The 22,851-nt window shown below is 43.9% G+C and overlaps 1 protein-coding gene across 3 annotated transcripts in view; it reads left to right on the forward strand.

Annotated features, from left to right (window-relative positions):
- spidr (scaffold protein involved in DNA repair) overlaps positions 1 to 22,851 on the forward strand; it is a 354,308-nt gene that overhangs the window by 309,082 nt on the left and 22,375 nt on the right. For all 3 annotated transcript variants that reach the window (XM_085992882.1, XM_085992884.1, XM_085992885.1), the window contains 3 exons: positions 674 to 881; positions 5,916 to 6,068; positions 17,537 to 17,630. In XM_085992882.1, coding sequence (XP_085849008.1) covers positions 674 to 881; positions 5,916 to 6,068; positions 17,537 to 17,630 — 455 coding nt within the window. The remainder of the gene's footprint in view (positions 1 to 673; positions 882 to 5,915; positions 6,069 to 17,536; positions 17,631 to 22,851) is intronic.

Below are 22,851 nucleotides of genomic sequence, written 5' to 3' on the forward strand. Positions count from 1 at the left end.
CCTGTGGTGGAGGAAAGGCCATCGATGGAGCAACTAAAGGTGCTTGGGCTGAGGACACTTCTTTGAGGAACTCCTGTAGTGATGTCCTGGGGTTGCGATGATTGATCTCTGACAATCGTGGCCATCTTCTTTGTGTTTGGTATGACTCCAGGCACTGGAGGGTTTTCCCTTGCTCGGTCTCTTTGATGCCATACTTGGTTGAATGCTGCCTTGATGTCAAGAGCAGCTACCCTGACCTCTCCTCTGGCATTCAGCTCCTGCGTCCATGTGTGGATCAAGGCTGTGATAAGATCTGGAGCCAAATGGCAGAACCCAAACTGAGTGTTGATTAATAGCACTATTGATGACTCTGTCCATCACTTTACTGATTATTGAATAGAGGCGGTAATTGGCTGGGTTAAATTTACCCTGCTTTTTGTAGACAGGGCATACTTGGGCAATTTTCCATATTATCTGGTAGCTGCTACTGCTATAGCTGCACTGGAACAGCTTGGCAGTTAGTTCTGGTGTACACGATAGCCAAGATGTCATATATAGCCTTTGTTGTGTCAATGCATAAACATTTTGAATAACTTTCTTTTAAATGTATATTCTTTCTTGCATATCAACCCAAATTATAACAGACATATTAGTATGTTTAGTTAGTGCTTAATACTATATTGTTTCTTCACAGGGGCAAACTGCCAATCAACAGATGGGTATGGACTATTGGCTTTTTGTGACTGATTCAACACTACAGTCTGCAAGTCATGATTCTGGAGTACCCAGAACCCTCTCAGTCTGTGTAACCTCATTCTGCGTGCTGGGTACTGAAGTTATTAAATCACTAAATGATGAAACTTCCAGCAGCATTACCTTCAAGGATGCCATAGTCGAAAAAGGTAAGACCTGGTTTAACAGTGTATTCTTAAAGGTATTTTCTTTGGTTTACTGAATAAAGCAAGACCGAAAGGATTGTGAGAAGAGAAGCCTATACCCAACACCTGCTTCATTAAAACACTGAAATGATTTAGGAAGTGTTAGATTTGGGAAGTAAGAAAGAAAATAGTGTAAAGAAAAACACAAAGGACAAAAGTTGGACAAGCATAATAACAACTTATATTTATATAGTGCATTTCCTGTACAAGATGTCCCAGACCATTTTATAGAGAAATAAGAGGAACAGATGCCAAGCCCTGAGAGAGGGGTTTGGAGAGGTGATTGAAGGCTCAGTCAAAAAGATGGATTTTAAGGAGGATTTTTAAGGAGGACAGATAATTAGGTGAAGAGGTTTAGGGAGAGAGTAGGGTTGAGGCAACTGAAAGCTCTACCACCAATCACAGAATCACAGAAACCCCACAGTGCAGATAGAGGCCATTTCGGCCCATCGAGCCTGCACCGACACATATCCCACCCAATCCCCGTAACCCCTACACCAACACATATCCCACCCTATCCCCATAACCCCACATATTTAATCCCCCTAACACTAAGGGTCAATTTATCATAGCCAATCAACCTAACCTGCACATCTTTGGACTGTGGGAGGAAACCGGAGCACCCGGAGGAAACCCACGCAAACACGGGGAGAATGTGCAAACTCCACACAGACAGTCACCCGAGACCGGATTCGAACCCGGGTCCCTGGCGCTGTGAGGCAACAGTGCTAACCACTGTGCCACCGAATGTTGGAATGAAGATAGGGGAAAAGCGGCATAGGAGGCTAGAATTGGAGAGCCAAGTGCTGTGGGAGGGGATGTGTGGCTTGAGGAAGTTGCAGTGGTAGAGATGTGTGATGCCGTAGAGGGATTTGAAGACTGGTTTTAATTTTGAATGCATTGGGGGACAGGGAGGAAGCCAGTGTAGGTGAGTGAGCATTATGTGGGATAGGATACGGGCTGCTGCATGTTTGGACAATTTGGAGTTTATTGAGGGCGGAAGATGGAAAGCCAACAAGCAAAGCATTTGAATAATCAAGACTGGAGGTGGCAAAAGTGTGCGTAATGGTTTCAATGCTGGTGGGTTTTGATATGGGTGGAGATAATGTTGCAAAAGTGCATGTTAGGGGACTTGGTGATGGTGGGGACTTGGAGCATGAATCTCATCTCAATTAGACCATGACATCGAGGTTGTGCATGGTTTTGTTCATCCTAAGCATGTGGCCAGGTGACATTAGTGGCAAGTGAGCAGAATTTATGACGGGTGCTGACAACTATGACTTTGGCTTTCCTGATAGTTAGCTGAACTAAGTTGTGATTCATCCATGACCATGTCAGACAGGCAGTCCAACAGCACTGAAGTGGTTATGGGTCAAGAGAAGTGGACCTCATGCCTGCGATGAGTTGCTGAGGGGTAGCACGTTAATGAAGAAGAGAGAAGCAAAAATAGATCTTTGGAAACTCTGGAGGTCACAGTGTGGGGGTGGGAGCAGAAGCCATTGCTGAAGATGTGCTAGTTTTGCCTGTATAGGTAGCAGTGAAATCACACAAGGGTCATTCCATGGAGCTGAACAAGAGAGACTGTTAGTGGAAGATGGCATGGTCAACTGTGTCAAGTGCTGTGGAGAGGTTGAGCAGGACAAGAGGAGGTAAGACACCACGGTGTGAGAGTGGCAGAGAATGTAATTTGGCACTATGGCCAGGTCTATTGCAATGTTTATATTGAGATAAATGGAAATCAGACTGGAAGAATCCAAACAGGAAGTTACAGGAAACGTGCACAGAGCCGGAAGGCAACAAATGTTCAAGGACCTTCAGGGCAGGGAACTTTCACATTAGCAGTAACACAGAATGGAAACACATATTCTGCTAGCTCTGAAATTTAAGAATGTTCTCAGACTTCTTACCAGCTTTAGAATCTCCAGTCAGCCCAAAAGAACCAAAACAACTCTCTCTCTCTCTACATAGAGCTTGAGTCAGTGACTCAGCAATATGAATTGTGTGAAGACCTCCTAAAGGAACACTAAGTCACAATCCAAAAAGTCATAAATTACAGATAAAAACAGAAAATGCTGGAAATACTCAGCAGGTCAGGCAGCATCTGTGGAGAGAGAAACAGAGTTGTTGGCCCTGAAATTAGGATCGGGTGCTTGCCGCGCGTGCAAGCCCCCGATCTGCACTCACCCTGCGCGCCGACATCTGAAGCCCGGGCCTGCTTGCATTTCCTGTCACTGGCCCGGTTCAGCTGTCGGCGCGCTGTGCTTACCTGATCCAGCGGCGTAGTTAGTGCGATGTGCCGGCTGGGATCAGGTGAGCACTGTGCAGCCAATCAGGGGAGGGGAAACTCATTCATGAGTTTGACAGAAAGAGCTGTCAAACTCATGAAAACTCCTGGCCCCAAAACACTACTTAAACCTGAAAGAAAATTTAAAAAAACATTGCACTACTTAAATGAACAATAAAGAACTCTGAAAAACTATTTTAAACAATAATTTTAAAATTTGAAAGAACATTTTTTTTTTAAATCGGGGCTTAAACTAAACTTACCTTACTGTAAATTCTTTAAAAATAACAAACCAGTGGGAAAAAAAATTCTCAATTGTACTAAAAGCCCACTTACCTGAAAAACTAAGTACTTACGTGTGGTTTTTCAATGCATAAAGACCGGAGGCCTTTACACACGCGCAACTCTGGGGAAAAAAAAGGAATTTCACTGCGCACGCGCTGCCTGTGTAGTTGCGCACGTTCTGCCTCTTAACCCCTTGGGTCAAAGGACAGGAAATGCCGGTTTTCAGCGCATGTGCTGTGCATGCTGAAAACCGGCAATTCCTCCGGGCACACGCGTGAGTACCCCGTCCGCACTCACGCGTTGTGCCCGGAATTACTGGGCCAATGTTTCATGTCGATGACCCTTCGTCAGAAATTACACTTCTGTTTGCAGCAAATTAAAGGAAAGCAAGATGAAACTATTACATTCCACATACCGCATTTAGTTTCACATCTGGAAACTAGCTGTCCCTTATTGTCCTGTAACACGGTAAGACAAGCTGGTAGAGTGAAACTGATTTTGAAGAAGATTATGTAGATTGCAGTAGAGTCAGACCCCAAACATGTCTTCTGTATTTCTTCTCAAGTCTTGGATTCACAATACTTGCACCATGTAAGTGAATCCTGTATCAGTCAGTAGTAATTCCCTGTAATAAAATTGGGTGCTGCTCCTGTAAAAATATCCAACTTATAGTTGAAATGCATCAGATTCCTAGCCGCATGGCCTCTGCTGTTAAACTACTTCAAGGGAAGCAAGATGATGGGCTTGGGATAGGCTGTTTAAAGAACTACCTGCACTAAAAGACAAGATCTTGAGGAATAAATCAACAAGATAGTTTGCATCTGATTCAGGAGGACCTGAAAACCCCATAAACAATGTAAAAAAACTAACTTAGACTTTTCTGTGAAGATGGACTCTCAGAAATCCTACCATTAATTGTAATAACATCCTGAATGTAGAACATGGAATAATCCAGAATGGACACATGATTGTATCATCATAACAATAAACAGACTTTACTCAAATCTTTCCAATGCAATGAGACTGGCCTTTGTAGTAAAACAATTCCAGTGATGTGGTAGATTTGGGGTTAAAGTTGGGTTTTATTTGCCTTAATTGGCTATAAATGATTTACTGTATTCTGAGTTCCCTGAAAACCACAGCTAGAGCAGAACCTATTTAAGGTTTGGGCTGTGTAATGCTATTGATTGATTGGAAGATTCTGCATCCACTAAAGCAGGAGTTACAATGATGCCCTGGATTGCAGGCCTCGTCAGACTCCATGGGGGTAATTTGCACTTTGGTTGGTTAGGTGGTAAACCGACTGAACAGATCACCCGCCCGTTAGAGAACCTGCCTGATTTTCTTTTCCATTGGAAATTAAAACTGGGCGAGTTCTATTGTGGGAGGGCGATCTGCTCTGCCAGTTAACCGTACACGTGATGAAAGTGAAAATGATCATCTATGTGTCACATTATAATGGAACTGTTTGGGGAGAGGGGATGCAGTCTTACCATTTATGCTGAAAGCTGACCCTTATCTTGCTCTTTCTCATATTAGAGAGAAGTAACCCCCAGGCATCTGCTTACGACTTAGTTCTGGAAAAAGTTTTAAACTATAGATGGCCCATAACTTTCTGGAAGCTGATTATCAGCAACTCTGGGATTCCATTGTCTGGCATGGGTGCTTGCTGCTTTTGAATTCCCATTTCTACTTGGGTGGAGTTTTGGACTACCCTCTCTGATCAAAACATCTGAATATATAGTGTATTGCAGGAGGATGGAGTGGCACATTACTGTCACCTCATGCTGCAGCATAAGATAATGTGACCCATGCCATAGCCCACGATGATGTGCGGATATTGTTTGTGAGCATCTGCAGCAGGAGCACTTACAGGTGCTTCATTGATCATGCAGCACAGCATAAGAGCGCATTTGGATTCATCACAGTAACTCTGGACTACTCGTGACCAAAAGGACAAATAAACATCTTTAAAAACACAAACACAGAGATGTTATTTACTAAACAGGAGCAATAAATAAAAATAAATTCCTGATTAGTACAATTCCGTTTCTTTTTTGGTTTTGCTGGAAATTGTACTTGCCCTGTGAACTGAGTGTCTAATGCAACCTCAATAATTGAATTGCCTTTTTATGTTACACAGTTGGTATCCATGATATATTTTCAAATTTTCCAGTTTAAAATGTTTTAAAAAGATGAATGGCAAGAGAAGTGCTGAAGTTTCTTTAGCAGGCTTCCTTTTTTGACTTGGAAGATGTTATTTTAATATTTCAATTTAGCAGCTGTGCATTTGTATAGTCACAATTTCTTAAAAGATGAGAGGAGCATATATTTGATAAATTTATCTCTCAATTATATTCTAAGAAATGCTTGGTGTATTTGCACGTAGTATCTTGTTATACTGAGAGCCATTTTCCCTTATTCCATAGACTCTATTGTGTGTGCTGAGGGGACTGTACTTTCACTCCAGAAATCGGTGTTTCGAAGTAATGAAAATCAGGAAAATTCTCCATTGACTGGAAAAGTTACACTTGATGAACTCAGTATTTTGACCAAAGTAAATTCTGTGTGTACAGTGCAAGGTGAGACTGTGTTTCTACCTCTTCAATTGGTCATTTACCCTTTTATAGTTGCAGCAACATTTGGGCCGCAAAATAAAAAGGAATGTTACAAATACAAATTATTTCCAGAATACTTTGAATTAAGAAATCTTCTGTTGTGGGTGATGGGGGTTCCAAGGTGCTATACTAGACTGAAATAAAAAAAGGTAATTCTTTTAAATATACTTATCTAAATGTGAAGCTGGGAGGTGCAGGAGTGCTCCTTCTGGCTCCACATTCAAACCGCTGGCCACTCCCCCCTCGCCCCCCCCGATCGCCGACTTCAATTCCCCCTGAAGCGCTGCTGTCACCCCTCTCCAGATTGCGCCCGCCCTCTCCTGGTCACCCCTTTCCCCTTTAAAGTCTTACTTGAGGACCACTGCTGGCGGTGCAGTGGCCTGATAATACAGACCTCTTAACCGGCATGATTTAAATGAGGCCCGAAGCCCAATATCAGGTGAGCTTTGGGCCTACACATTTAGGTGCAAGGATTAATTCTAGAGTGTTTTAGTGGGTTTTCTATCCATGTCATTGTTGCTGATGAATTTCACGCTAGCACTTTTGTGTTGTTGACAGCTCAGAATCACTTCTTTTGGTTTAAGTGACTGAATTTGAAGTATGCCACTCTAAAAATATTTACTGCTCCATATGTTTACGATGGGTTTTGGACACCCGTCCATTTCATGGTTATATCTTGTTGATCATTACATGTGCTTCTCTGCTCCAGAGCACTGTGCTAATGAGCCAGTAACTGAGTTTATGGCATTTATTTACAGAAAAACATTACAATACTAAATATAGCAAACAACATAAATACATTTCAAAACTATCAGTATAAAAAAAAGCTGCAAGTTTCTCTCTTGTTTAGTTGATTCCAGAGAACAGAGAGCTGGGCTGTCTAAGTATTAAAATGCACACCAGTCAGCATCATGAACCTGCCCTTCCCTGTTTCCAAGTGGCGACGTAGAATGATGGGCATTTTGCCATTTCTGGTTGTGTTGGTATAACAAGTTTTTCCTCTTTGCTTCCCTTAGTTTCATCATTGCTTTTGTTTCTTTGATTTTACTTCACATTATATGTCTGACTCCATGAACTCACTGTAAATCGCAGTATGTCCCAGGTTCACCAAGAATTTAAATTCAGTAAGTCTTATTCCAGAAGCTGGTGGGATGTCACCATCCACAATTCGCATTAAGTACTTGGTCATAATTGTAAACCCACATTTACAAAAGCAGTTTGTAATACATGAGTGCACGATTGCTTTCCCACCAGTAACAATCATATATATTGTACTGCCTCCAGTAGGTTGACATGCCTAGCAACATCTTGTGCAGTCAGTCAGTTTTCTACAAAGGAAGTGAAAGTAATGTTCCTGGGTGCTTGTATGGCCTCCGGGTCCAATAGCTGAGACAAAGCATGTTGTGTTTGCGGATAAGAACACCACTTTTATGTTGAGGAGGTTCAGCTCTGTGTTCTGACCTGCAGAATAGAAACATAGAAACATAGAAGATAGGAGCAGGAGTAGGCCATTCGGCCCCTCGAGCCTGCTCCGCCATTCAATGAGATCATGGCTGATCATCCAAACTTGGTACCCTGTCCCTGCTTTCTCCCCATATCCCTTGATCCCTTTAGCCTTAAGAAATATATCTAACTCCTTCTTGAATATATTTAATGAATTGGCCTCAACTGCCTTCTGTGCTAGAGAATTCCACAGGTTCACCACTCTCTGGGTGAAGAAATTCCTCCTCATCTCTGTCCTAAATGGCTTCCCCCTTATCCTTAGACTGTGACCCCTGGTTCTGGACTCCCCCATCATCGGGAACATCCTTCCTGCATCTAGTCTGTCTAGTCCTGTTAGAATTTTATAAGTTTCAATGAGATCCCCTCTCATTCTTCTAAACTCCAGCGAGTATAAGCCCAATCGACCCAATCTCTCCTCATACGTCATTCCTGCCATCCCAGGTATCAGTCTGGTGAATCTTCGCTGCACTCCCTCCATGGCAAGAACATCCTTCCTCAGATAAGGTGACCAAAACTGCACACAATACTTAAGATGTGGTCTCACCAAGGCCCTGTACAACTGCAGCAAGACATCCTTGTTCCTGTACTGAAACCCTCTCGCTACGAAGGCCAACATACCATTTGCCTTCTTAACCGCCTGCTGCACCTGCATGCTTACCTTCAGCGACTGGTGCACAAGGACACCCAGGTCTCGTTGCACTTCCCCTTCTCCCAATCTATTGTCATTCAGATAATAATCTGCCTTCCTGTTTATGCCACCAAAGTGGATAACCTCGCATTTATCCACATTATACTGCATCTGCCATGCATCTGCCCAATCACCCAACCTGTCCAAATCATACTGGAGTTTCTCGGCATCCTCCTCACAGCACACATGCCCACCCAGCTTTGTGTCGTCTGCAAACTTGGAAATATTACATCTAGTTCCCTCGTCTAGATCATTAATATATATTGTGAATAGCTGGGGTCCAAGGACCGATCCCTGCGGTACCCCACTAGTCACTGCCTGCCACTCGGAAAAAGACCCGTTTATTCCAACTCTTTGCTTCCTGTCTGCCAACCAGTTCTCTATCCAAGTCAGTACCTTGCCCCCAATCCCATGTACCTTAACTTTACACGCTAATTGTACATAATGAGCAGTTTTTGTGCACTGATAACCAAGTTCCATAATCTGTTTTCATAACTGGTCTGAAAACTCCACTCAAGCCACGCAGGCATTCTTCTTTCCCCTGTATTAAACTAGTAGGTTGCAAATGCTGCAAAACAGCAAAGGTTTGCAGATTTGCAAATGATTCCAGCATGGCGCTTATTTGTCCTCGACTTGTTGCAACAGAGTGGCACTGCTGGCTCTTTCATTTTGTTTTCCTCCTGTAACAGGAATGTAATTGAATGTTAGTGTACAGTTTCTGATAGAAGGAAAGAACTTGCAATTATATAGCGCCTCTCATTTCCTTAGGATGTTCCAAAGCACTTCACAACCAGTGGATTACGTTTGAAGTGTAGTCGCTATTATGTAGGTAATTGCGACAGTCAATTTGTGCACTGCAAGGTCCCACAGACAGCAGTGAGATAAATGGCCAGATGATCTATTTTTGGCGGTGTTGATTGAGGGATAAATATTGGCCAGGACACCAAGAAAAATCCACTTCCTTCTTCAAGTAGTGCCATGGAATCTTTTACATCCACCCAAGCAGGCAAATGGGACCTTGCTTGACATCTTATCTGAAATATAGCACCTCCAATAGTGCAGCACTCCCTCAGTCCTGCTTTCCAAAAGAGCATTTCTGCACAATTATAAATGCTCGCTATCAAACTCAATAGAAAATCTGATTAAAATCTCCCTTAGTCACAGATTCTTCTGCACAAAATCAGCCTTCTCACCATGAATCTTTTTGAACAGTTACTCTGTGCTTTCTAAAAACAGAATCGGGCTTCTGCTGAATTGAAGTCCAGCTTTCCCATTGCTGTTCTGAGATTATTCACTTTCTGTAGAGGCAGAGAGCCACTCAGAAGCGCACTGTGTGATAGGATTTCCTGTGTCCCATGTAGGGACATGGTTTCAGCATCAAGGACTTTATTGGTGGTATGGATTTGGTTTGTCAGCCAGTCATTTGCGATCTTATCCTTGTTCATCAGGTTAGACATTATGGATTGCAAAGTTTGTGTTTTGCCAAATCTCTTTGGTGAGTTTTGGCCATAGCCTCAATGCCCTGCCAAATCTCCCTCCATTTCACTGTAAGTGTTATATGGAATGGATTCCCCAAGCATTTCAAATCATAAAAAACTAGCACTGAAAGAAGAGTAATAAAACTGAGGCTGTTTTTATATCCAGGGCAGGTCAATCCAGTTCAAATTGCCTTTAATAGGCATCTTCATGAGCTGGAAAATTCCTTTCTGGGTGTGAAACATCAATGGCAAACACTTCAAAATTGATCCTTGCAGCTGAGCGGCCATTGATCATTATAAACAAGTGTAAACATACTCGCATAAATGGGAAATGGTGTTGAAATTTAAGTTTTGATCTGTAAATCCAACTGATCATATTAATTAATAATTTTCCACTGTATAATGATTTGTACTTTGTGTCACTTGCTAATTACTCCCAGCATTTTCCTAATGTTGACGGCTTTAGAGCCCTGATCTAGGCATCCATATATCAAAAGGATTGCTTTTCCCCCACCCCATTGTCAGTTTTATGCACTCTTCTGTGTTATGATCACAGAAAAATACAGATGGAACAATCCACTGGGTGAAGCTAATCCTGAAGCCCCATAAAACTGTTTTTAAAAGTTTGAAAACGAAAATAACCATTAACTGAATTGCTCTACAAGCTGGCATTGGACTCCTGAAAATAGCTTTTCCAAAGATTGGACTGTGTGCATTTTTCACCAAATCTAATTATTTATAGAGCTTTCCCCTTGCAGAAACAATGATTTCTGTGGTCAGTGAGCAATCATTGTTTCTGAAGGAGGAAAGCTTCATAAATGCTGCACACAATTCAATCTTTGGAACAGTTATTTTTAGGAGTTTAGTGCTAGCCAGTAACAAAGTATTGAAGGTGGGGAGAAGAGAAGGATATTGTCCTCAGACACATAAAAAAGATAGGAAAGCAACCCTCTTGCGGGGAGGGGGAGGAGAGAGTGACTGTTTCATGGATGCCTACCGAGAAAACTTGTAGGTAAGTTTCAAAAGAGCTGACTGCTCAAAAGAAAAACAGGCCTGAATGAAGCTTTATGACCAATGCCACTACTTTCAAATAAGTAAGTTAAATTCCTTTTTATTACTTTGGATTTCAGAATTTTTATTAATGTTTTGGGATCACTTTCCATAGTTCAGTTTATGTTTCTGTGAAAACTGAAATCCAATGGCCTCATGTATGACATAGGAAGAGGAGTAGGCTATTCAGCCCGTTCCGCCATTCAGTTAGATCATGGCTAATCTGTATCTTAACTCCAACTATCCACCTTGGTTCCATATCCCTTTATACTCTTACCTAACAAAAATCTATCGATCGTAGTTTTAAAATTTTCAATTGACCTAGCCTCAGCAGCTTTTTGGGGAAGAGAATTCCAGATCTCCAGTACCCTTTGCCTGAAGAAGTGCTTCCTGACATCACCCCTGAATGGCCTGGCTCTAATGTTAAGGTTATGCCCCCTTGTTCTGGATTCCCCCACCAGAGGAAATAGTTTCTCTCTATCTGTGCTATCATTTTCTTTAATCATCTTAAAACATCTCAATTAGATCACTAATATAATGATGAAGGGTCCCAGACCTGAAACGTTAACTCTGTTTCTCTCTCCACAGATGCTGCCTGGCCTGCTGAGTATTTCCAGCATTTTCTGTTGTTATTTCAATTAGATCACCCCTTACGACATACGAAAAGAAGTAGTTATAATTTAGTTGGAGTTAATGTATCAGCAGGGATAAAGGATTGGCTAACGGACAGAAAATAGAGTAGAGATAAACGGGTCATTTTCAGATTGGCAGGCTATAACTAGTGGGGTGACTCTAGAGGAATCAAGGGATATGGGGTTAGGGCAGGAAGATGGAGTTGAGGTCGAAGATCAGCCATGATATTGAATGGTGGAGCAGGCTCGGGGGGTTGTATGGCCTAATCCTGCTCCTAATTCGTATGTTCTTATTCCTCAATGCAGGAAGATGTCTCGTTGCACTTTTAAGTTTCTCTAAGTTCAGGAGGAACAATTAGCCAATTAATTATGGTACAGGAGCATCAAGTAAACGTTTAAACATTTTCAACAGTCACTGTCCCACATACAATTCCCCTCTGTCCCAGTTCGCAAAGGCATGCTACTCCCTCCAGATGTAGTTCGTAGACCTACTGCAAGACATTCTTCTTCAACCCCCCATCCCCCTAGTTCATAGTGGCACTCTTTTCCTTTCTGTTGACAATCCAATCCGACACTCTTCATCATCTCTGAAATTGTTAAACTGGTACTTTTCTTCCACTCTCCCATCTTCGGGCTAGTGCCGTTCCCTCTTTCCCACCTCCAGAGTTCATGCTGGCACTTTCTGCCCAACTTCAGTTCATGCTAGTGTGCTAACACTCTCTTTCCCCACCTCCTCTCAGTTTATATTGGCCGTCTCCTTCCTCCTCCCTCCGCCTGCCAACCCCCCCCCAAATCAGTCTCACTCCTAGCTTTTCTCTTAAAGTCAGAGTTCTGCCCCTTTCTCTTTTGCCTTCCCTGCAGGAATAGCTGAGGGTGAAACATGAGACAGATGTTGTTGACTTGGGCCGTCACCTGAAGAGTCTCAACTAGTTCCCTGCTCAAATAACCCCGTGCTCCAACAACTCACTGCATAAAACATGTTCTCTTAACCTCTCCCCATACTTTTAATTTTAAATTGAATGCCCCTTGCCACTGACTCCGCAGTCAAGAGGAAATAGTCTTTCTCTAGTCACGCTATCAAAACCCTTCATAATTTTAAAACCTTTATTAAATCTTCACTTAGCCTTTTCTGCTTCAGTGAAAATAGTCCCAGTATCTCAAAGTTAGCAACCACAGGCAAATATCCAAAAAGATAATGCTCTGTGAATGTTTTACTCAACCTGCAGTTATATTATTAATCCAACCATATAATCTACATTTACAACCTCTTAACTTTAAAAATACCAAAAAAAAAATTTTGTTTGCATTAACACTTGAATATGAATTTTCCACTTTCTAATCGCATTAGGAATTCTTTCTTAAAATAAATATTCAAATTATTTTTAAAGTATTTTCTATGATCATTGTACTCCAGTAGCTTTCTCCACACAGTGCCTGGGGACTACCAGAAGAAATCTTAAAGCTGAATGAAAGGTGAAAATAAAGGGGGAAGAACTGTGTCCTATTGTGTACGAAGGCAGAGTATTTGGGGAAGTAGTAACCAATGTTTTAGGTGTGTAGGATTTAGATATATAGCATACAAGCCCATTTTCTGCTCAGTGCTCTAAGTTGGTCTAGGACTTTCACACCAAGGATTGAATCCCACATTCAGAGCTGGTTTATAAGACAGATAAGATTTATTTGAATTAGCATAAATATCTGGCACCCTTTCTATAAACAAAATGAAGTAAAGCTGATTGAGCTATTTTTGACTTACGAGAAGCTGTGTAGGTTTCAAAATGGTGGACTACTTGGCAGTGGCCATTCATCTGCATCCCAACCAAGGTAGAGGGTATCACAGAATCACAGAAACCTCACAGTGCAGATAGAGGCCATTTCGGCCCATCGAGCCTGCACCGACACATATCCCACCCGATCCCCGTAACCCCTACCCCACCCTATTCCCGTAACCCCCCGTATTTAATCCCCCTAACACTAAGGGTCAATTTTATCATAGCCAATCAACCTAACCCGCACATCTTTGGACTGTGGGAGGAAACCGGAGCACCCGGAGGAAACCCACGCAAACACGGGGAGAATGTGCAAACTCCACACAGACAGTCACCCGAGGCCGGATTTGAACCCGGGTCCCTGGCACTGTGAGGCAACAGTGCTAACCACTATGCCACCGTGCTGCCACAGAATGGGTATCTAACACATTCTGTTGGAGATGGGCATTCTATTTTCAAGTGATCACAAGTATTCAATGAATGGGATGGTTTTAGGAACTGAAGTGAATTGCCAATACTGACCCTGCTAACTTCTTAACCCTCATATTGAAGCCATATATTTCCATGTCAGTTAACAATATGGAAAAAGTAAATCTAGAAAATTACTTTCAAGTAACTTCTGCAAGTAGTACAAGGGGACACTGGTTCAAACAAGTAAAAAGCAAATTTTGAACTGATACTCGGAAGTTCTTTGCACAGATTGTGATCAGTACATGGTATGGACTTCCAGTTAGAGTAGCGGAGCCAAAACCATTTAAGAACCAATTTTATGTTGCAATGAAAGGACTTTAGGGTATTTCTGGACAAATGAGCTAATGTGAGCTGAATGGCCTCCCTCATCCGTAATTATCTTGTGACCAATGTTCCCTTTAAGCTGCATGGCCGTGCAGCGCTCTGGAGGGGCCACGCAGCCGGCTCACTGGCTTTTAAATGGAAAAACCGCGCATGCGTGGAATTTTGAGTGGGCCATGCAGCCTGTTAAAGGGGCCGTGAGGCCCAAAAGAAATTAGAGAGAACATTGCTTGTGACCTTTCTGAAATGTGCAGCTCATTACTGCAGCTTGCAGTGATTTTACTGTTGACCAGTCCAGTTACATTTTTAAACCAAAGTGGTACAGAATAAGGCAAATGCATTTGCTTAATTCCAAAAACCCAATTATTCATAGAAATAATCATGAAAATGCTACCAAAATCAGAAGAATTACTTTTTCACCCAGAGGGTGGTTGAAATCTGGAACTCACTGCCTGTAAGGGTGGTAGAGGCAGGAACCCTCACAACATTCAAGAAGCATTTAGATGAGCACTTGAAATGCCTTAGCATACAAGGCAACGGACCAAGTGCTGGAAAATGGGATTAGAATAGACAGGGCTTGATGGCCGGCGCGGACACGATGGGCCGAAGGGCCTCTTTCTGTGCTGTATAACTCTATGGCCTAGAAATTCGGTCGGCTGCGCCACCAGTTAGCGCCTAAGGAGGGCACTCAGTGGCTTTAGCGCCACTGGCCACGCCTCCCGCGATATTTAGCGGGGCGCTAATGGCGGCGCTAGCCTGTAGCGCTGCGCCGCCACCGATGACGTCATTGGTGTGCGCAGCGCCCCGCTACCGCCCCGAACGCAATATTGGGTCACCGCCCCGCGCCCCCCGTAGCGGCAGTTGCAATTCGCGACCGGTTCAGGGGGGCCTACCTGTGGCGGTAGTGGCGCTACTTAAGGGGGAGGTGCCGGGCAGCCATTTTTATCGGTGGCCGCCTGCCAGCACCTCCTCACGCCGGCCTCCTGATGGCCCCCACACCCCGGGCAGTGCCGGCTGTGTCACTTCTCCTCGGTGCCGGGCTCTTTTGCCGGTACTCACGATCGGTGATCGCGCTGGTGCAGGCCCCTCCCCCTTAAGAAGGGGAGGAAGGCCTGCAGTACCGCAGCGCGCCGTGCCACAGCATGTGGCGCTGCGACACGTTGCGCTGCGATATTCAGTTTGCGCGCCCCAAGCGGGACGCGGGGTGCCTCGAGCAGCGCCCCGCTTACATTTGGGGACTGAAACTGAATATCGGGAGGACGCAAGCGGCTCCGTCCGGCGCCCAGGCGAGCTTGGCGCCTCAAACACGACGCCACCGAATTTTTAGCCCTATGACTATTGTTATAACCTGGGTTTAATGTTGAAGTTGCATTTAATTGGTATGTCCGATATTTTAAGGCCTTTATTATGAGGCATTTTGATAGAGTAGATAGGGAGGAAACTGTTTCCATTGGCAGGAGGGTCGGTAACCAGAGAACACGGACTTAAGGTAATTGGCAAAAAATCCAGGGGGAAATGAGAAATGTTATTATGCTGCCATTTATGATCTAGAATGCACTACCTGAAAAGGTGGTGGAAGCAGATTCAGTAGTAACTTTCAAAGGGGAATTGGATATCTACTTAACAAAGGAGAAATTTGCAGGGCAATGGGGAAAGAGCAGTGGGGGGGGGCGGGTGTGACTAATTGGATAGCTCTTTCAAAGAGCCAGGATAGGCACGATGGGACAAATGGGCTCCTTCTGTGCTCTGTGATTCTATTCTCTGTCAATAACCTGTGAATTGGGAACAGAGGAACTAAATAAGCTCCATCCCCACAATTTATCAGTAGTTTAGTAGCCACTGTCTTCATAGAAAAATAGGAGCAGGAGTAGGCCATTCGGCCCTTCGAACCTGCTCCGTCATTCAATATGATCATGGCTGATCCTCTATCTCAGTACCATATTCCCACTCTCTCTCCCCATACCCCTTGATGCATTTTGTGTCTAAAAATCTATCAATCACAAAGCGGAAACTGAAAAACATTGTGCCCCCCCCCCCCCCACAGCATAATGTTGCCTATTAATGCATGCACACAAATGTGAACTAGGATTTGGTGGAAGAGTTAGATGGAATCTCAGAGATTAAGAGGTATAAACTGGAATTAATTTAGTGCAGAAAAGTTGATGCAGATAAACAAACTGTACTTGACCTGAATGCCAAGCATAACTGAAATGAGTAACACTGTAGCATCCAAAGAAAGTCATTGCATTACTAGTTAGATTGACTAGCAACAGTAATGGTATATTTGAGTACTGGATGTATGGTTCAGTGTAAAACAGGGTCATCTTTCTGTTCAGGAAGATCAGACAATGTATTGTCAGCCTATTGAAATCTATGAGGAGTGCCCCGAGTGACTAGCTCTTTAAGAAGAGATACTGGGCTGACTCGTTTCTGCGGTTCAGCCTAAAGTCCTGGCTCCAGATCCCAGCTCCTTTGTCACAGAAAAAACAGCACTGCCGCTCTGTGCCAGCACTCTGGCCTCAGCACGTTGCTATGCCTCCAACTCTTGGGTTAATGGGTAGTCAGCGGTTAGATGGAGGTGGGCATTGCAACCGAAACAAAACCCCCTCACCTCTATGCTAAATGGGGTTTATAGCCTGTCAGTATACTTGCCTATAAATAAATGCAAGGTGGTACATTTTAGTAAGAGAAATAAGGAGGTTACAGTCTCCTTGGAAAATAAGAGTCTAAATTGGGTAGAGGAGCAAAGAGATCTAGGGGTGCAGATTCCCAAATCATTTAAAAGTAGCATAAAAAGGCCATAAAAATGGAAACAAAGCACTGGGGTTTATTTCTAGAGGAATAGAATTGGAAAGGAGAGAAGTTAAACTTGTACAGAACTTTGGTTAGACCACACTTAAATAACTGTGCACAGCTCTGGTCTCCATATTACAAAAAGGATATAGAGGCACTGGAGAAGGTGCAAAAAGGATGGTACCAAAACATAGAGATTATAACTATCAGGAAAGACTAAATAGGCTGGGGCTCTTTTCTCTAGAAAAGAGAAGGCTGAGGGATGACCTGATAGAGGTCTTTAAAATTATGAAAGGGTTTGATAAAGTAGATGCAGAGAAAGTTCAGGAGAAACTTCTTAATCCAGAGAGTAGTTAGAATGTGGAACTTGCTACCACATGGAGTAGTTGAGGTGAATAGCACAGATGCATTTAAGGGGAAGCTAGATAAGTACATGAGGGAGAAAGGAATAGAAGGTTATGCTGACAGGGGTAGATGAAGTAAAGTGGGAGTAGATTTGTTAAAGTGGGAGAAATTATTTGTAATTTTGTCTGTGAGCTGTGCCACAGGAGAGCAACTAATAATTGTAAATGTTAGATGTTTAAAAGTGGTGCAGATGACATTTTTTTTAATGACTTACATTTCAGTTCAGTTAATCAATACAATTTCATGTGCAGTTTTGTTTAGATGTTCTGTTTATTTTGATTTAATGGCATACCTATAAGGAGGTATTTTTTTTGTTTTTCAGGGACTGTGGTTGGCGTTGATGAGACCACTGCTTTTTCATGGATAGTTTGCAACAGATGCGGAAATGGAAAACTGGAAAAGAAGCAGGGAGTAGGGTCAGTACATGAAAATCTGTTGCAAAATGCATGTCATGTGGTGGTTATTTAGAAAGTAAACTGCACCATTTTTGTTTAAGGTTTCTGCCTTATTACTTCTGTGAGCACATTAAAGTTAATGGGATTCTTTTGTTAATCGAATATCTGTATATAGAATAGTAGGAAAATATTTAAAGTAACTAATATAACCCCATAAAACTGAAATAATAAACACCTTAAATTTAGCATTTTTCTCTTCATCTCTAAAGATGAAGATAAAATTGAGTAAATCAGTAAAGCTATGTGTCTGTGAGGCATTCAGAGAGAAGGAGATACTTAGGGCTGGATTTTCTAAGCCCCGAGGAGGCCGGCATGGAGGCGGGACAGCCCGTCAAATCGGAGAAAGTGGGGGCGGATGGCAAACCCGCCCCCATCCCGCCTCCGTGCCCACTTGCCAGGAGGCGGGAGGATGTGCAGCTTCGGGTCCCATCTCCTGAAGGCGGGAAAGGCATTTAATCCTTTTAACTGCCTGTTAACAGGTAGTTAACAGGCATAAAAAAGGATTAGTGCCATTTTACCTTCACAGGTGAAGGCTTCCCGACCTCGGAGAACCCCGCCAGGTTGGAGGAGACATGGAGGAGGTCTGCGGTGGTCGGAGGCACCTGAAAGTAAGGTGTAGAGGTGAGTGATGGGTGCAAGGTGAGTGATTAGTTTAAAAAAGTGTTCACTTACCTTTATTCCTTCTATAGCCTTTAGCCACGCTGGATCGAGGGAGTGGACATCCACCTTGTCAATTTCAGTTAATGGCTGATCGACCCTCCGATCCATCAGACATCTGAAATTTACTTATTTTCAACGCCTCACCACAAAGACTCATCAAACTAAAGAGAATGTCAGTGTTTGACAGCTTCACAGAGCTGTTAAACACTGCCATTTCTTCTTTGAAGAAGTCTTGACAGATAGCACTGTTGTGTCTGTGTATAATAAGACACAGACTGCAGGAGAAACGGTACAACAGATGTTTACTGAACGTGGCTCACAGTGGAACTGACTTTACAGATTACTACTCAGTGCTATATACAGGTGTGGTCACTGCCGGTACTACAGTATACATGAGCTGTAAAAAGTAGTTCCCCCCCTTAAAGGTATATACATTACAATTACTCCCCTTTTAGATTAACAGTACCATAACACTCATTTAACAATTAAATATCAAACTAATTACAATTAACACTTTTAACATGCAACATTAGCTGAAAATAGTCTATTTATATAATCAGTCTTTGGGGAGGCTTCCTGATCCTTTCTGGATAGCACCTTTCCCGAGTGTCTTGCTCTTGGTGCGGAGGCGATTCTGGCCCCCTGTCGTCGGTTGGTTCATCAGCTTCCGATGCTACTGTTTCTGGTGTAGATGCGACCTGTACGTCGGGTTCATCACCAGGTACGTATGGACGAGGCATGGGGTTGACTTGTTCCTGTGACTCTAGGATCTGGTCAGCATGGCATCTCACGATGCTCTCCCCAACGTCCACTGTGTACATTAGTGGGCCCTGTCATGTGCATATCGTTCCTGGCTGCCATTTTTCTGTTCGGTAGTCGCGGGCCAAGACTGGTTGCCCTACATTGAAGCTCCTTGTTGGCTTCTCATGGATGTGCTGGAATTGCTTACTCTCAACATCTCTTCGTACGTTTGGTCTGAGCAAATGCAGGCGAGATCTTAACCTTCGGTTAAAGAACATCATGGCTGGGGCCTGGTTGGTGACTGCATGTGTCGCATTCCGGTAGGCGAACAGGAAATTGTCCACCTTGTGCTGCAGCGGAATGTTGTCATTGTACATAGCCTTTATTGCCTTCTTAAAGGTTGTACGAACCTCTCAGCCAATCCATTTGTGGCTGGATGATACGGGGCGGATGTGTAATGCCTTACCCCATTCTTTTTCAAGAACCTCTGGAACTCTTCGGACACAAACTGTGGTCCGTTGTCGGAGCAAATCTGTTCTGGCAAGCCATTCCTGGCAAAAATGGTCCGTAGGACTGCAATAGTTTTCTCCGTGGTGGTGGAGGACATTTTGATGACCTCAGGCCATTTCAAGTGCGCATCCACGGCTATTAAAAACATTGAGTCCATGAATGGACCAGCAAAATCAATATGCGCCCGTTGCCATGGAGATGAGGGCCACTCCCATGGGTGTAGAGGGGCCTGTGGTGGTGAATTTTAGACTTTCTGGCATCCTGAGCAGCTCTTGGTCAGGCCCTCGATTTGTTTATCGATTCCCGGTCACCACACAAGCCCTGGCTAGGCTTTTCATTTTTACCCCTCCCACATGACCCTCATGAAGCTCATTGAGCACTCTATCCCTTAACTTGGGTGGAATTACCACTCGGGATCCACACATCAAGGTCCCCCGGCACACTGACAGCTGTTCTCTCCTTGTCGAGAATGCTGGCAACAGTGAGTCGCCATGTGCTGGCCATCCCTTCACCGTCAAATCATATACCCGAGACAGTGTCGGGTCATTTCGGGTTTCCTTTTCGATACAAGCGTTAGTTACCGGTAGGTATTCAACTGTAGTTGAATGGAATATTTTGACAGGATCCACTGCTGGTGCTTCCTCCGCAGTAGGCAGTGGCAGGCGTGATAGCCCATCAGCATTTCCATGCTGTTTCGTGCCCTTCTATTCAATCTCATAGTGGTGCGCCCCTAGAAAAAGTGACCACCTTTGTAGTCGTTGCGCAGTCATCACCGGAACGTCCTTCTTCAGATTAAAAATGGAGACAAGAGGCTGGTGATCAGTCAGCAAGGTGAATTTCTGCCCGTGCAGATAGTGATTGAACTTTTTCACTCCCCACACTAGGCTGAGGGCCTCCCTGTCAATCTGGGCATAGTTACGCTCGGCTGAGGTTAGTGATCGTGACGCAAAGGCTATTGGCCTCTCTGAGCCGTCCGAGAATTTGTGCGACAGCACCGCTCCAATGCCATAGGGTGACGCATCACATGCCAACCGAATTGGTAATGCTGGGTTGTAATGGGCCAATACCTCTTTCGATGTGATTAGTGTTTTGCTCTTCTGGAAAGCTCGTCTACATTCGTCACTCCACTTCCATGGCACCCCAGTTTGCAGTAGGGTGTTCAGTGGGTGTAGTATTGTAGACAAATTTGGCAAGAACTTATGGTAGTAGTTTACCAGCCCGAGGAACGACCTCAGTTGTGACACATTTTCCGGTGCTGGAGCCTTGACTACTACCTCAATCTTCTCTGGGGACTTATGTAACCCCTCTTTATCGATAACGTGGCCACAATACGAGATCTGTTTTCAAAAAAACTCGCATTTGGGGCGGTTAGCTCGGAGCCCATATTCTTGCAATCTAGCGAGCACCTGCTCCAGGTTGGCACGGTGATCACTGTCATTTTCGCCCGTGACCAGGATGTCGTCCAAATAACACTGGGTCCCTGGGATCCCTTGCAGGACTTGTTCTATTGCCCTCTGCCAAATAGCCGGAGCTGATGCTACCCCGAATACCAGCCGGTTGTATTGGTAGAGACCTTTATGGGTGTTGATTGTGAGGTATTTTTTTTGATGCTTCTTCTACCTCCATTTGCAGATATGCTTGGGCCAGATCAATCTTAGTGAAGCGTTTCCCTCCAGAGAGCGAGGCGAAAATATCTTCAATCCGCGGAAGTGGATATTGTACGGTGTGAAGGACCGGGTTCACTGTTATCTTAAAGTCCCCACAGATGCAAACCTTCCTTGGTTCCCCAGGCGTGCTGCTCAACGACTTTTTCATCACAGGGACGATGGGTGTAGCCCACTCGCTCCAGTCTACCTTGGACAGTACACCTGAACGTTCCAGACTCTCCAGCTCTGCTTCGACGGCTGGGCGGATCGCATAAGGTGGCCTTAAAAAAAATTTGGACTTGCGTTTTCTTCAATTTTAATCGTCGCTGTCATGCCTTTTAGTGTTCCGAGTCCTTGCTGGAACACTTCTTTCACGTCAGTTAGGATCTTTGACAGTCGCCCAGGTGTGACGTCGTCATCCTTTTTGTCAGCCACAGTCAGTGCCTGTATGGAATGCCAATCCAGTTGTATTTTCCGGATCCATTCACGTCCCAGTAATGGTGGTCCTCCATCTTGCAATACATACAGGTCTAGTTTTGGTGTTTCCTTACCGTTATATATAACGGTCACCCTTATTTTTCCTTTGGGGTAGACTTTTTGCCCCGTGTACGTCTTCAAAATAATTTTTGTGTCTCTCAAGGGTATGTGTGAGAATAGCCGCTCGTAGTCCTGTCGGTTTATGACTGTTAGGGCTGATCCTGTGTCCAATTCCATCTTTACCTGGACTCCTGCTATCTTGAGAGTGACCCAAATGGTTCGGTGATCCTCCGTTGTGATCACATTATGTAGTTTCAGACAACTCAGTTCCCTGTTTTCGGAGTCGTTATCACTCTTTTGTTCGTCTGAACTATTCTCTGTCATCTTATGTACCTTCTTGTACTTTCCTTTGGTAGGTTTCTTATTGCTGGTTTTCTTTCCCGACCTGCAGACTCGTGCTATGTGTCCTACTTTTCCACACTGTCTGCACACTTTGTCTTTGAACCAGCAATCATTCTGGTCGTGTGTTGTTCTGCCGTAGCAATAGCACTTCTCTGTTCCATATGACATTTCGTTTGTGCCATATTCTTGCGGTCTCTGTTGTATCTCTGCAGCGCCCCGTGCTGCTGCTTCATATGGTACCGCAATGCTGAAAGCTTTTTTCAGCGTAAGGTCCTTTTCAGATAAAAGCCGTTTCTGGGTTTCTTCACTTTGAAGCCCGCACACAAACTTGTCCCTTAAGGTATCTGCCAGTCCCGCTCCAAACTGGCAGTGTTTCGATAGTTTGCGCAGTTCTGTTAAATAATCAGCATTGCTTTCATCCTTATGCTGGTTCCGTTTGTGAAACTGGAATCTTTCTGCTATCAGCAGCGGTGTGGGGTTTAAATGTCCCTGTAGTATCGCTACTATGTCTTCAAAACTCTTTTCCATTGGCTTCGTTGGGGTTACTAGATTTCGTAATAAACCATACGTCTTTGCACCCATTAACTTTAACAATACCGACGCTTTCTTGTCATCTGACACCTCATTTGCCTTGCAGTACACCTCTATTCGTTCGACATATGTAGTCCAATCTTCGACTTCATTGTCAAATGCGGTGATACTGCCACTCTTCGGCATTTTGGGTGTGGTTTAAAATGGCGTCTCCC

This window comes from Somniosus microcephalus, chromosome 7, assembly GCF_052327205.1.
Source record: "Somniosus microcephalus isolate GS21.2 chromosome 7, FLI_Smic_1.0, whole genome shotgun sequence".
NCBI lineage: Eukaryota > Metazoa > Chordata > Chondrichthyes > Squaliformes > Somniosidae > Somniosus > Somniosus microcephalus.